This window comes from Musa acuminata, chromosome BXJ2-1, assembly GCF_036884655.1.
Source record: "Musa acuminata AAA Group cultivar baxijiao chromosome BXJ2-1, Cavendish_Baxijiao_AAA, whole genome shotgun sequence".
In the NCBI taxonomy this organism is placed as follows: domain Eukaryota; kingdom Viridiplantae; phylum Streptophyta; class Magnoliopsida; order Zingiberales; family Musaceae; genus Musa; species Musa acuminata.
Genome location: NC_088338.1, coordinates 1,890,094 through 1,906,378, shown reverse-complemented (window position 1 = coordinate 1,906,378; position 16,285 = coordinate 1,890,094). Strand labels below are relative to the sequence as shown.

The following is a 16,285-nucleotide window of genomic DNA, read 5'->3' as shown; positions in this document are numbered from 1 at the left end:
TGCAAAGGGGGAGTGGTCGAGGTTAGGATTTGCCTAATGGGTCAGTAGTGAGGCGGTTACCATTATTTGTGTCGACGTCGATGTAATTGTCACTTGGCAACTACATCAGCGTTAATGCAAATGTAGAGCAACGTGAGGCAAGTGTCGATGAGGTCGACGATGCGCTCCTCGTAGAGGCGAGTGGCATTACGATGAGAGTGGATCTTATCATCGTTGGAGGTGATCAGGCATTTGCATCGACGTTGATGCCAGCGACGCTGTCGTCTACCACCACCGTCGTCGTCCGCTATCAAACATTAAAATTATATTTTTTTATCTTTTATTTTTATATTTTCATCGGTAAAACTAGCGTCGTTATGATAAATGAACCTAGATGAACTTTTTAAAGTGTAGGAATTGGGATGCTAAAGACAACTAAATGCTGGGAACAATATGTAATTAACCCCTTCTACATGTTGCTCTGAGGTTAAAAAAAAATCAGAAATATCCAAACGAGTCCTTTAATTTGTTTGACTTCATCTCTCTTAAATATCTTACTAGTAATGTTATAAGATTGATAATTAATTCAAAAGTAAAATAAAATATCATCAACATACGTTAAGCAAAGTATCTTGATATATATATTTTTCCTGTGCAACGGATGAGTCACCTTTGTATGACACCTCTCCCACTTTTTTGTTTTTTTAACACCACTCCCACTATTAAAAGAACCTAAATGGATATCTATAAACAAGACATACAAAACCATGAGATGAAATAAACTATTCAATCCGGTTGACAAATCTAGGGAAAATATCAAAAGCCTAATTTAGAAGGATACATACCGAGATAACTAATCTTGAAAGCATAGATATATAACTATTTAAAGACCTCGCATTGAGTCGGTAAAGTATTCATTCACAAAGTTAGGATCTCATTCGCAACAATCGAAATTTACGGTAATTTGACACGTTCCAAAAATACGAAGCAACTCAAGAGCCTTTTTCATATATCGTATAGTGAAGGATCGGCCGACACGCGATGTCGGAACGAAAGCCGGTTTGTAATTATATCGTATCGTGGAGTGTCGGCTACTTTGCCGGCTTCGCTTTTCTCCGTTCTCCGTCCTCCCCTCCTCCGCCTTCCCGATTCAAACCCTAGGAAATCCCCGCCATGGGAGGAGGCCGCCGGTGGCCGCTCAAGCTCCTAGTGAAGGGGACATCCTCCCCTGTACGCCTCGCTGTAGGGATCGCCGTCGCGGGCCTCGCCTGGAACGCGAGCCCTCGTCCCGCTGTGGCCGCCGACTCCTCTTTCTCCTCTTCCCGTGAGAAGATTAGCTCTGCCGTAAACGGTGTCATCCGGTCCTCTCGTGCGATCTACACGGTGTGTGCAGCCTCCGTATCCTTTTTGTCGTTCTGGCTACGGGTTCTGATCATTCTTCTTCTCCTCTACAGATCGCCTTCGTCGTGGTGGATTACAAGTATTCTTTGCGTAGTTTGCCTTCCGGTTCGAGCGATTACCGGATGAAGGTGTCGGAGGTCGCCCTCTTGTTCCCTTCTCTTGTCCCCCTTTGGTGTCTGCTACAAATTTTGATGCTAGTTTTAGCTGCTGGCTTAGATCGAATTATCATATGATATAGACATTAAACATGATGGCTGTGTCAGTTTAGTTGAAGCTGATGTATATCTATTCTATTAGATAAAATCCATCTTCTTTCTGTTAGAAGGAAGGGATATCATGTCTCAAGGCTTTGACATTCAGAAGCACTTAGACGTTGGGTTGCGCCAAACTGACCATACAAAGACAAGTTCATTTGGAAGTATGAAGTCTGGTGTGCTATAAGTATGACAAGGAACGACAGATCAATTACAGATTACCAATCTGTGGTTTTATTTTCTTTTACCTTGTCCATTACTGGTTCAAAGTGACATTTTGGCCACTTATGGGATATGTAGACCCAGCCTTACCCAAGTAACCTTTCCTCTGTTGGGTAAGGTAACCTGAAATGAAGGCTAAATCTGAAACAAAGTCCCAGATTCTTAAATCCAATCTTCTTCTTCTTCCTCCCTAATCGCCATTGGCTTGGAGCTTTGAAACGTTGGTATCTCAAAACCGATTACATACCAACCGGTATTTACTGGTATGACTAGGGTCTGATACCAGACCTGGTAAATCACCTAGACTGGTACTAAATTGGTCTCAAAACAGGTATTCAGAACCATGTTGGAGACCATTATGTATGTATAAGTCTGCTCTTTGCCATTCTTTAATTCTGTCCGAGGCACAAACATTTGTTTGAAATCCATTTGTTTATCTTACATACACATGAATACATCCTTTGGACTAAGTGTCAATTCATGCTACTACAAAAATCAAAATACAATGGTTGTGATGGCTACAAATGCTAAATTAGTGAGAGATTTTTTTCTTTTATTTGAAATCCTACGGTATATCTTCATTGCACATGAATACATCCTTTGGACTCTGTTAGGCGATGTTATAGCAACATTTCCTTACAATTAGCATGATGCTCTAACCAATTAAGCTAATATGCCAATTAGCAACATTGGCCTACAACTTACTGACCAAAGGTTAAGGATTTGAAACCTCATCTGATATATTTAAAGGTGTCAGCTAATTTAGCTGATAAAGACTTTGACAGTTTGATGCAAGGTACTGGACTCGAATCCTGCCTTTGCCACTTACCCTTTACAAAAAAAAGAAGAAACATTAGCCTACAATGGTTCTGCTGGCCACAACCTTAAGAAGGAGATTATATGCATGCATTAAGATCCTATAGAAGAATTCATGTGCTGAACTATTGGCATAAAAGAAATATGTGAAATTTGATTAATTTATGCAATGGTCTCCCCTGATCAATTGCTTTTTGATGCAACCTTTATATACACTTTGAATTTATTTGAATTATCATATTATCTCTTATTATGTTCATGCATATTAGTTATATAAACCAATTAATCTAAATTTGGTGCATGAGATATCCCAGTTGTTAATAATACCTGCCATTATTGAATAAAATTTGCTTATTGTTGAATTCTAGTTTATCTTGGTGGTAGGTTCATCTTCGGTCAGCTAAAAGGTTACTAAAGCTATGTGAAGCTAATAAAGGGTTCTATGTGAAAGCTGGCCAATTTGTTTCCTCTTTGAGACAAGTTCCAAAAGAATATACTTCGATCCTTTCATCTTTGCAAGATCAGGTATGATAAATGCAATATCTTTTCATGTGTGTCTGATTATAAATCAGATGAGTTGTTTTATTGTGTTATTCTCATAAATGTGATGCCTCAGGCAATTCCATGTCACTTCAAAGATATTGAAGATGTGATAGCCAGCAACTTGGGCAAGGATTTATCAGAAATGTAATGTAACCTCATCCTTGGAGCAACTTTGCCAATTTTTTTCAGATTTATTTTTGGCAAATGTCGAGATAGGGGCACTTTATAACCGTTAAATAAAGTGCCCTTTCTCCACCTTATGAAGGAAATGAGTATAGAGATACTTTTGTTATTTGTGTCAAGCCTACTCTTAATAGACTTTTAGGATCTTTGAAAGTTGAATTGATCTTTTATGCAGTGCTACAATATATAGTCTATTAATTTGATGTATCTGTTTCGGAATGGATGCCCATTGGTAGTGCTGTAGGCTATAGTCAACATTGGTGGCTTTTGTAGAGGCCCTCTCTCATATTTTAGTATGGATGCCCATGGGTATTGCTGTAGCCAACATTGGTGTTTTGTTGAGGCCCTCTCTCATATTTTAGTAGAGGGAACAGACCTGATGATGACAAACCATGTTGAAATATCTATACTTTCTTTTTTTGGTTTATGGTGGAGGCCTGACATTTCTGCATGTTTTCATGAGTCACTATAAACAACACTAACAAAAGAAATGGTTATTATTGTATCATAAACTGATAAGAATTTAAAGATCATGGTTGCATCTTTGCTTTATTCATTGAAAATGATTTGTTATTCATCTATTTAAGTAGAACTACAGTGGTACTCCATTTTGTACTTTGTACAATTATAGACTAGAACATGATTTCAAAGACTGCAATATATTGATTGTATTGTACTGACCAAATGTCATATTGGGAACACTTGTGTACCAGACCAATATGGTAATATGACATGTTAAATGTAATTTAATATTGTTTATTGGTGCATACTGTATTGGTTGGTATGTACTAGTTTAATAAAATTCTGGTACAATCACCAGTCTTGGTATTAAAAACTGGTTTCTTAAATACCATTTTAAGCCTCCACTTTATAGTTCTATGGTAGGATGTGACCCTTCTACCGGGTTCTGTTCCAATTCAAGGTAAAAAGGAGAGGGGAGTGTTAATTAGTTGCTCTACAATTTTAATCAAGCAATAATGAAGTATTAAAGAAAAGAAGCATGGCCTCCTGGGCCTGTGGGCTGGAATGGTGTGAGAGAAAACTAAGTATTGAAGAGGAACCCAGGACGCTCCAAATAAAATTCCTAATAGCTAACAAATTGGTTAACCTGTAGTATAACCGTGTTAGAATGGAAAGTTGGACTTCTTGGCATCAAATAACTTGAAGATTGGACTTTATGGATGTTGTCTATAAATAATGATTTAAATCAAATTGAAAATCACTGAAAAATTTTCTCGGCCTACTATCACTAGGATTGACTGAATTGGCTTTTCAGCCTTCTTCTTTCCCCACTTGACTATACGAGTCTCAAGAAAGGATTGCTTACTACTTTTGTTACTAGAATTGAGCGGTTCGTTCTCTTCTAAAGCGGGATATATTTTTTCTTTCCTTATCCCAATCCATACATGATTCTTCTTCTGACGAGTTACAGCTGTTCCAAACTAGACTGAACATGTATACCTAGTTGGAGTGGGCTCCTTTATAATGAATTCTGTTGAATCAGTGTGCTGTAAGGTTGCACCAGTCTTTGGAAGGCTGAAAAAGATTGTGTTAGCTCCTATTTGCTTTCTTTTAACTAATGGGAAGCCGATCTGTGGCCGAATATATTGTGGTTACTCTGAAGGCTAATGGGAAGGGGTTTGTGATTGGAGTAATTGTAACATTCTAATTGCACTTCAAAGACAAGAATTGACAGGGGTGATATGTTGGTAGATTAGTATTTTTGAGTTAATTAATGTTTTCTGTTTTGCTGGTTCTTAGTTTGCTTGTCCACTGCTAAAATATTTTACTACTGGTTCTTTGCTACATCATCTTCCTAGTTAGAAAAAAGAAAAGGGGGGACAATGTGGAACTCAGCAATCTACTGTGATTATAGGTGTTGGCCAGAGTCATTTGCATGAACAATCTTTGTTATAATATTACATGAAAATATGATAATGTATGTATATATATATATTTTAACTTGTATGGCTGTCAGATTTTTGGCATTTGATGAACAACCTATTGCTGCTGCATCAATTGCTCAAGTACACCATGGGCTGTTGAAGAATAATCAAGAAGTTGCAGTCAAGGTAGGTATTACTTGATTATTGTTGAGATGATCCTCTTATTAGATTTTTCTATTGGAATTTCCATGTGATTACATTATGGCTAATGAACCTCTGTTTTATCTGTTAATATGTGGTGCATAAGAAGATCAGGCTTTTTGTTGGGTTTAAGTTCCTTTTTCTTAGATATACATATCTGTTATTTCAAGCTTTATATCTATTTTTTATTAACAAATGCATTTGAAATATTGAAGCTCAAATCTTTCTCATTATTGAGAAAATAAATGTCAATATTTACTAGAGGATTGATAAGCATCTGTATCTTCACATGGTCTTTTTGCATCCTTTTAAGGGATGAAAGATCATGAAAAACAAGCGGTTGAATTGGAGCCATCCCCAGCCAAGTCTCTAGTGGCTAAGCCTGAGACCCTATGATGTTATCTTAATGAGCGAGTTGTGCCATGTTCATCCAATGGTTGATCTTCCTCAGAGATTCTCTACTTGAAGCCGAAGGTCACATTGCCAGTGTATTATACCCATTAGCACCGACCTCTAAATCTAATCCAAGGTCCAAATGTCTATTTCTCAGTCAAGACCAACAAAATTGATGGAATTTGATGGGGTCTTCAAGGGGGAAACAATAGGGGCCTTCTTCCCTTTACAACTAACTAGGACCAGTAATTTCTTTCACCTCTTGCCGCTTGAGTCTATTGGGGCGATCACTGGTTTTATGACCTACATAGTCATATGAAAAACACAGATGGAATATTTCGTAAGCAAGTGTTTGACAGAAACTGTTCTTGGTATCCACTTACACATCTTGTCCCAGAGGTTTTAAATATGAGTCTCCACACAAACCTAGGCAATGCAGCCTCTCTCCATTAAAGATGTAAAGTTTCTACCTTTATGAGACTTCCCAACTGGGTACTTATATGAAAAATATTCATCCAATATTTAAATGACTTGCTAATTAAAATTTCATTATCTGCTATAGCTTCTTGATTGAAACCTGATCAAAGTTTCTCCATCTATCTTCTTCTTTTCTGATTTAAATGGCTTATAGATATGTCGCTTGTAAGAATCCTGACTTCATTTTTTTTTTAAGTTTCATATTTTCTTTAATTCGTATACCTTTTCTTTTACTTCCCATCCCTGACAAAATTTAGGAGTAAGAGAGAAATTTTGGTCAAATTACTAGGTAATGTCTCAATCTATGTTGATGGTCTGGCATTTTTCATCTTTGTATAGTATCTCATGTAATGCAAGTCATTTTACTGCCGCAATTCAGTGACATAATATCTCACAAAGTAAAATCAGACTACTATTTTCTGTTCCATTCATTATCATCTTCTATCGAGCAGTTTGCTCTTGCTAGATTCATGGAGTCTTTATAGCCAGAGTGCTTTCATTTGTGTGACTATGAATATTCCGTTAAATGCAGCAGAAATAAGGTGATAATGCAAGTATATGGGGGCATAAAAAAAAACTTATTTGATGGATATTTCTAGCGTTTCCAACATCATGTAAACCAGATCTTGTAAATTCATGATAGCATGCTAATACCTGACATCTGGTGGATTTCTCTTCCTGTAATTTATACATATATAATACAGATAAATGTTTTTTTTCTGATTTTTCCTAAAAGACTGTTTTTGAAGAGCAATCAGATGTCTCCATGAAGAGTTATTATGTTATTTGGTTTCTACCTTTTTGGTAGCTGACCAGTGCTGCTTTTTGTCTTGCATTGAACATTCCCAGGAAAAAAGAATCAGTTGTGGTACTTATTGCCAAATTGCATCCAGCAATTTGTTAATAAGTTGGTGTTTTATCATTTACTTAATCTGTTCCTTCGGATCCTTGTTGTAGATCTCTTCCAAAGAAAAACTATTACTTGCGCTATAGGAGTCTTGCTCTGTTGGTTGCTAAGTAAATAAATGGTGATATTTTGCATCTAGGTACAGTACCCTGGCTTAGAGCAGAAGATGAAGATAGATATTACAACTATGACTATCCTGTCAAAGTCAGTCTCTCGGGTATGAAAACTTTTAAATGTTTTGTCCAGCAACACACTCAATTTGATAGCCTAAAAATGGTTCCTTCTCTTTCCATTGTTGCATGTTTAGATGCTTTGTCCTCCCAGTCTCTTTATTTGCATTTCCTATATATTATTCTTTCTGTTGTGTTTTGGTTCCATTTTCTGTATCAGCTTTAATATGTAATAGCTTAGGGTTCCTAGAAAGAATTCCTTTTCCCTATATAACAATTGTCCAGATAATCTGCCAAAGATTAGGAGAAATAATAATAGCTTTTGTGCCTGTCCACATTTTTCTGTTTTGATACCTATTAATTTGTATTGAAACAGACCTACATGAACAGTTTTTGTATATTCACCTGTCTTTCCCAGATGTTGGCATGGTTGGACTGATATGCTGTGTTGGGGTAATGGAGGTTCCCTCTAGAATAATGTATTAATGTAGTGTGCTGTAAATTACATGCCTGACTGCATGGCAAAGAATATTCTAAGAACCTAGAGTTAGTATATGGGTCGTATAAAAAAATTGTGTTCAAGCAGAAGATGATAAAGATAGGGAGTGTGTAAGTTGACCAAATTAGTATTTTTCTGACCTTCTGAAGAACACGGAAAGTAGAGACAAAAAATGTAGTCAGAGTGTGTAAGTTTACATGGTGACAAATTTAAATTTACATGGTGACAAAGTGATATTGTCCCCACCTAAGGAAACCTTTTATTGCTGAGGAAAGAAAATTCTACAAGCACACTTATCCAACTTAATATATTGCTGATTTAATTTAACTCTTGGTTTAGGTTTTTATATTTTATATTTCCATTTAATTTAATATTACTACTGAGGAAATGTCCCAAGCACATTAAATTGAGACTATTCAAAATAATGCATATCAAAATTTAGCTATGAGGATGATATCTCCAAGTTAAACAAGCCTTTTAGGATTAATTGGTGCATTAAGGGATTTTCCATCCAATTTCATCTCTGATGCCTAGCATTTCATCAAGTAATTAATCATCTTGTAAGTATGGCATTAGGAAACTACTAATATTTTTCATTCCCTCACCCCAATATCTGGATGCTATAAAGCTAATTGAAAATTTGTTGTGTGATGTTGAACATAACTCTGCAAAGTATGTGTGCTCCATAGAATTCTATTCATTAAATTTTTGGAGCGTTTTGTATACCTCTTTTGTTTTATGAACAGATTTTCCCGGATTACAGATTTGATAGGATAATTGAAGAATTTGAACGGGCAATGGCTTTGGAACTTGGTGAGTAGTAGAATGTTCATAGAGGTGACTGTACTTTCCACCTTGTGAATTATTTTTTTTATAACATGCTTGTTTTTCAAGTCATCCAAGTTAGAAGAATTATTATTTACCTTTGTAGCCTGATGACTTATACATATATATGTATATATATGCTTTTAGGTCCTTATCTCATTCATGTTGCTATCTAGAGTCAACTGTTATTTTGTCATGCCACATAATATGCAATTTCTGAAGGAACTTCTTAGTGATGTCAGATTATCTTTAAACTGTAAATTCTTTTTGGTTCTATATTCTGAAGGTTCTTTTCTGACAGTTGCATATTCCATTATGCGTTCACATTCCTAGAATAATGCATACTTTACATCCCATTTGTCAGAAACTTCAGAACTTTTTGATTCTGATCTCTTAAACACACTGCAGTAACTAGCAATCAAGAACATCCTCTTGCCAGTTGCCTGCTCAAGCAGAATGTATGTCGTGCCATACTGTGTTTACACACGCACTCTTCAATTGTGGCCTTTCGTCTACACATCACTTTTAAGAGAGAGCACTAGTTATTTTCTCTGTGAAATACACTCCTCTGAAAGATAACATGCTTTGAAAAAACTTCTTGCATGATATGGTGTTGTTCTTGGAATGATTACAATATGTGCTATCATTGTATTCACTGTAAGGCAAGGTTCGCCGTATCGTACCATACCGGCGTTTCGACTCGGGCTCGGTACGGTACGGTACCAGTGTATCGGGTGGTATATCAGGGCGTACCAAGCGGTACACCCTGGTGTACCGAGCGGTACACCCTGCGGTACACCAGGGTGTACCCTGGTGTACCTACTTATCCATCTATTTTAGTACAACTCCAGGTGGCCAAGTTAGCTAGTTCATATAATTCAAAATATCATTGCGGCTATTAAACATACGTTTTTGTCAAGAGGGCACCATATTTATTACATGGGACCTCTTTTAGGATTGAAACTTTATTATGGTGCAATTTTCAATGCATAGTTAAAATAAATAGGTATGGCTTGACCTGCCTAGGTAGCTAGGTAACATAATCTTCAACTTACTAGCCAAAAAAAAAGAGGAGTCAAATGACTTGTGTGTTCTTTTGTTCACAGATTTTATTCAAGAGGCAAAGAACTCTGAGAGAGCAGCCAGATATTTCAGGAATAATAAAATTGTCAGAATTCCTGGTGTATTTTGGGTATGCAGCTTGTTAGTTCCCACAACATACCTGTGTATTGTTAGTAATTATAGACTTGATCCTTTTTTATTTGTTCAGTGAAGTTGTAAGCATATTAGGATAAATTTAATTTTTTTTATTATGCCAATGAGATATGAATTTGACAGACTTTTCACAGGATTTGACAACAAGCCAGGTTTTAACAATGCAGTTTTGCAGTGGACACAAGGTATGGCTTGTTTACTTCTAGCCATATATAAGATATTGCAACTGTACTTATATCCTCACTTTTTGTTGATAATATGTGAACCATGTTACCTATAGTCCTATATTATGTATGTTTTCCTCCAATGGCTTAACTTGTCTTTTAGATTCAAGTCACTGTTTCCTAACTTTGATGTGGAGTAAAGTTAATTGTTCCAGCATACACACTGAGAAGAAAAAAGAAACAGTGTACTCTACTAATCATTGCTATATAAGGGTGCTTGGGGCTATATCTTTTATGCAATTATCTGCTGCATTCCTGTTAGTTTAATGTTGACTAAATTGGTGTAGGTTGATGATGTTGAGTTCATGAGGGATTCAAATATAAATCCACGAGAGGTATGTGACTTTTTTTAAGATTAACATGTATACATGGGAAGATGGACAATTGGCTCTCTTTCTTATCAACATTTTAGATTTATGTGTGAATCTGTGTTTTAGTCCTGGATAAAAAATATACTTCAAACTACTTGAGGACATAAAAGTCAACCAATGGACTTTTACATATCTTCTTTTAAATGTTATGATGCATTAGTTTCCAGTCCATCATTACTAACTCATATTGTTCTACTACTTGAGGACATAAAAGTCAACCAATGGACTTTTACATATCTTCTTTTAAATGTTATGATGCATTAGTTTCCAGTCCATCATTACTAACTCATATTGTTCTGGTTTTGTGGCTGCCTGCAAATTACAGCCTGCTAGTTGATAGGATTATTTTTATATACAAACTTACTGGTATTCAAAATTTTATGTTGTTGATCACTTGATCTTACAGGTTGCAAAATCTTTAATGGATATCTTTGCTCAGATGATATTTGTTCATGGTTTTGTGCATGGAGATCCCCATCCTGGAAATATACTGGTTTCTCGAGAAGGTCGTACTGGTTTCTCAATTGGTACGGCTGTGATCTTTGTCTCCATTTTAGATTAAGTAGCATGTACAGATTCTATCATTTGGCACGTACTTTCGAGGAAAAAAAATGCAGTGCTCTTAGATCATGGGATATACAGAGAATTGGATGAGAGGTTTAGATCGGATTACTGTGAACTATGGAAAGCTCTAATTCTGTTGGACTCAAAGAAAATACAGCTTCTAGGCGAAAAGTTTGGCGTTGGCAAGTACTCAAAGTACTTCCCGGTTATTTTTACGGGGAGAACCATGGAAAGGTAAGGCGTTAATCTTCATTTAGATGTCTGTTACAAATTGGTTGTTTCTTGTAAGCTGTTTTTGAATATCTCCTGGCTGGTATTATTATTTTGGCTGTAAGTGTCTTCATGTGTAGAATTTTTGGTGAATATTTAGGCTTTCTAAAATTTGGTTGTTCCACTATCCCATCATATAAATCACCTCACAATTGATTGAACATTTAAGATTAGCATTATGAGATGATAATTCAATTATATGATAATTCAATTATTTGTGATTAAGGACACTTATATCAGATGTCAAATATTTCTTTTGATGTAAGAGAACTTTTTATCATATAATAATATTTATTACATAAGCGCTTAAGCATCAACCTTATTGTAGTTTGTTGTGATATTGTTTTCTAGTGATATTGCTCATCAGAAATTATAAAGAACTCACATAAAAACAAGAAGATTTTTCTTTGAGTGTGGTTTAGAGTCGAACTGTTGGCTTCTCTAGGCAGCAAAAGAGGATTACATTTGTATTCAATCTATTAACAGAATTGGTACCAAGAAAGATTTTTCCTTGCTCCTTTAGACAGGATTTCTGTGATAACCACTTAACCAGGAAATAAGTTATTATCTTCTGTTGAACTTAGAAATAACCATTCAGTAAATTGCTTACTATAATACAATACATTTGGCTTATCATAATATATTACAAACTGACATTAGAAAGCATGAAACAGTTAAGCATTCGGTAAATTGCTTACTATGATGCAATACATTTGGCTCATCATAATATATTTCAAACTGATATTTGAAAGCATGAAACTCGTGTTGTTTGCTTGCTGCTAAGGAATCGTCTTCGTTTGCTTACTAGACAAGTAATTCTTCTTTATCGCCAAGTATTCCTTTGATTGGAATGCACAAGGTGCATGTGGTTTTCTGATGTATGACATCTCAATACACAGAATGGTGCACCTGCCTAATTAGAGCTCATGGATGTTATATCTCATGCCAAGATGTGACCAGTTATCTCTTTTCTCTCCCTTTCTAGCTGCACTGGATAGCAATATTGGGCTATGGTGGTGTCCCCCTTCCAAGGGTGATCCTGGTCTAGCTACACTCCACCAAATTGACATCTCTTTTTCTTGTTATTTCTCTCCCTCTTCTGTCTTTTGGATAAGCTGATTTATGGTTGAATCTTGGTTGATCTTCTGGAGGAGACCATGAAATTAGCCAAGTGGTATCTTGATGTGGATTTTATCAGGATCAGCTGATTTAGCAAATTAATGTTAATATCTAATGAGTTGCTTTGCATATGCTTCGATAAGTAGTGGCTTCTTGAATATATTGAGGTGATGGATAAATAAGATTCATTCTTTTACCCCATGAAAGTAGCTGAAAAGAATTGAAGTATTTCTATTCTAGGTTTATGCTACAATGATGATAGATTTCGGTCGGTGGATGGTAGTGATGATTTATTTAGATACTACTACCCTTAGGAAACAAGTTATGTTGATGACCTCAGGTATTTATTATCATGAGAGAGACTTTTATTCACCGTCCATGCGTCTCCCACATTGCCATATATTGCGGTGAAGTGGTTAATATTTGTAATTTTTTTCTTTTTATTGCTTCTCTCTGTAGGTGATTAGGGAGGAACCTAAATTCCTTTCATTGCTTAAGTTATAATGGTCAACATATTTTGCTCAAAAAACACAAATATATAGTGTGCATTTTTGGGTTTCTGTTTGGTGGTGTTTATGTATAGATAGGGAGATTTAAATTACTATGTAAGTATGTATATTAGATATTTAAATGACTTTTATGTTTCATACATGTGTACCAAACAGTCATCATATGCTCGCTCTTGTATTTGAGTTTTATATTCTTTGCTATTTGTCCATGTTCCCAAATGGACACTTGAGGTACTCTTTATGAGCATATACGCTTATTTCATACCATTGCCATTACTTTTGGAAGTGATAGGAATGTGAAGGATTATTGTCTCAGGAGATTGCACCTGTACCAAGTGATAAGGTATGGTCCTAGCCAAATCCATAGGTGGACCACCCAGTTTCATGCATAGTTATGCAGTTACTATTGGAGTAGTTGAAATTTATCAAATTTGAATGAATTTTATTGAAAATTGTTGGACCTTTGTTCTGGCGTTAAATTCTGTCAGATGTATTGGACCAGTCGAAGGGTAGAATAGTCTGCTAGTTGAAGAATGAAGCTATTATTAGAGAATCTTGATTTAGTTCAAAGTGGTGGCCATCACCAATAGAGGAGAGGATTTTCCCCATTTGTTTCTCCTTTACTCTTTTTTCTGTCCTGCATATCACAACATACTGGTCCTTAATAGCAAACTGTGCCAGTTTAACCAGTGACCATTATGTTTACTGGTAGTTAGAAATAGGCTTATATATGTTTTGATATTAATCTCTTATGTGCAAAAATAGTGTGAATATGCAATGACAGTCTGAATCGCCGAGTTTTTCAATTTAATGCTGTCTTTATTTTATAAAAAGAATGATTTTGCAGCAGGGTAAAGGGTTGAAAATCCATGATTCATAATTGCAGACTTCATGCATTCCTTGACTTTCTTAATTGACTTGATCTAAAGATAGCGAGACACCCATTCAGAAGATACTGGGCGTTTCTGAGGAAATTAGGTTACAGTATAAATAGCATTTCCTGAAGGTCAGAGAACTTATTTCTGTTCATTTTTAATTTATTTCATAAGAGAATATTAGTAGCTGTTTTTATTTGTCATGATAAATAACCGTATGTTTTAGTTCGAATTTTTTAGACAATAAGATTTTATTTTTCTTTTGTTTTGTCAATGCGACAAGAATTCAGATTTATGAATTTGAGATAGTGGTTATATTTCTTCATTTGCTATTTTGGGTTTGTGTGGTAACTTGTCTTTTTTCCATTTGGTTTTGCACTTTGGTATCAGCAAATCAGCTCTTGGAACACAATTGTCTAATGAAGAGAGAAGACTTTTGAAGCAAGAACTACGCTCGCTGAAGATGGATGATATCTCAGCATTCATGGAATGTTTGCCTTCTGACTTCTTTCCTATCCTTCGAACAGAGTAGGGAACATTTTCTCTGACCTTTTACACATGGTACTATGAGTAGAGGTATCTCAAGCTTCCCACTCATTGTCATTTCAGTGGATTATTGAGGTCCATTCTTGGAAAATTGGGTGCACCAAGACATGTTCGGCTTCTTGCATATGCTAAATATGCTTTATATGGCCTTGAAACACATGAAAATCTTGACCATGGTAAATTTCTCTGTTGTTGCTATAGCTGTGATGTTGCAACTAACAAATGTCCTAACATGTAATTTGTTACTTGTTTAGGTTTAACAGCCAGTTCCGTACTCTGTGCATTCAGAGCTAATATAAGCTATTTTTGGTTGAGGATACTTCTTGGTAAATTCGATTTGGTTTTTTAATGTTCTGATGCCTATATACTGGCTTTTGACTAAGCGACTTTGCTCGTTGTGCCATATTTTCAGAATTCCTGACCTTGGTTTCTCAAATAGAAGATGCAAGGCGTTCACTTGCAAATAAATTGAAGAGGATACTGCATAAAGTGGTCCGGTTCTTTTATCAAAGCTCTTTTTTCTTGGTTTAGCGTGATGTGTTGCAGAAAAGAACAAGTCAGCACTGAGGGGTATAACCTTGAAATTCCTGGTCTTTTTTTTTTGTGAGACTACCTCATCAATTTATTACCCACCATCATGGAGGAATATTAGTTCTGTCACAACTATAGTCAAGAATAAAGATACCTTGTATTTTCTATCAATGCAATGGAAAATATACAATGTTAAGCCCATTCTCCTGTTAAACTTTCTGTTAATTCTTTTATTGTTGCCGATATGGATGATCTGTAACTATTACTATTCCTGACTTCATGAACAAAGTTGCGATTGTTGTTGCGCTTTCATGGATGCGTACGCTTTGACTTCGTATAGAAATTATTGTTTCTCTGGATTTGCTTTTTTGTACTGGAAGTTCAATTTAAATGACTGAGTTCTGTTTAGAGTATCTGATATCCCTCCTTGTGATTCATCTCCATTAGTTGGCTGTTACTTGAAACTCTTTAACTGATACAACCTTTAGAGAGATGGTAAGTATATGGTGAGTATATTAGATATTCTATGATTGAAGTATTTTTAATTCGAAATATGTAATATCAACCATTGTTAGAAATGACTAATATGAGCTCTGTGAATGGATCTTAACGGGAAAAATATATATGGAGGAGCATGTTTGTTCCTGTATTGTGCTAAACATATGGTTTGAATTGATGTGCCGGTTGCATTGATTTCTGTAACTTGGCTTTGTCAACCGAACAAAGATACAAAGGTTTGTTTTTCTTTAATTATTTGGGGTCATGTTTGTTCTTAATTCTATGTTTTTCGTTCAAGGATTACATACCATCAGTAGAACTTCAACTTTTGACCTCTTCACTATACATCAATTATTAGGAAATCTCTTTGGAGATTTCAAGGTCGGAGGATGTCAATGGGAGGCGGAGTTAGCTTCTGTTCGTTTGCCTTCTCACTACAAAATCCTGCCTCAATCTAAAGAGGTGTCCAGGAAAAAATATTTCTAAGATAGTGACTTATTTGAATATTTTTATTGTTTACAATATAGTGAAAATAGTTTCCTTCCGCATTGAAATTTGTATTGCAATATACATAAGCCTCATATATGTATTATGATGCCATCCAAACAACAATGTCGCTTTGGCCGAGTGGTTAAGGCGTGTGCCTGCTAAGTACATGGGGTTTCCCCGCGAGAGTTCGAATCTCTCAGGCGACGCCGTTACTTTTTATGTTTCGTGCCCGCAGTTGACTTCTTTCTTTTACTCGCTTTATATGACCTTTTTGGTCTCTTTCACGTGCTTTCCTCTCTTTAATTTAATTTAATTTAT

General features: G+C 35.8%; 1 protein-coding gene and 1 non-coding gene across 6 annotated transcripts; both read left to right on the top strand.

Annotated features, from left to right (window-relative positions):
* Positions 1–1,051: 1,051 nt before the first annotated feature.
* On the top strand, positions 1,052–15,181 carry LOC103987593 (uncharacterized). 5 transcript variants are annotated; one of them, XM_009405946.3, is made up of 16 exons: positions 1,054–1,362; positions 1,434–1,517; positions 3,057–3,197; positions 3,289–3,359; positions 5,377–5,470; positions 7,408–7,479; positions 8,678–8,744; positions 9,863–9,948; positions 10,106–10,156; positions 10,483–10,530; positions 10,973–11,093; positions 11,184–11,364; positions 14,294–14,431; positions 14,513–14,625; positions 14,704–14,775; positions 14,862–15,181. In XM_009405946.3, the coding sequence occupies exons 1-16, from the start codon at positions 1,153–1,155 to the stop codon at positions 14,978–14,980; spliced, it is 1,668 nt and encodes a 555-aa protein (XP_009404221.2). In that variant the 5' UTR covers positions 1,054–1,152; the 3' UTR covers positions 14,981–15,181. The 5 variants fall into 5 exon arrangements, 4 of the variants coding, with proteins under 4 accessions (XP_018686740.2, XP_064948158.1, XP_009404221.2 ...); XM_009405938.3 differs by having other exon boundaries at positions 1,056–1,362; positions 7,402–7,479; XR_001979686.2 differs by lacking the exons at positions 14,513–14,625; positions 14,704–14,775; positions 14,862–15,181 and adding an exon at positions 13,915–14,034 and having other exon boundaries at positions 1,052–1,362; positions 7,402–7,479.
* A 910-nt stretch (positions 15,182–16,091) lies between these two features.
* TRNAS-GCU (transfer RNA serine (anticodon GCU)) lies at positions 16,092–16,173 on the top strand. The gene has a single exon. It is a non-coding gene; the product is annotated as a tRNA-Ser (tRNA).
* Positions 16,174–16,285: the final 112 nt, after the last annotated feature.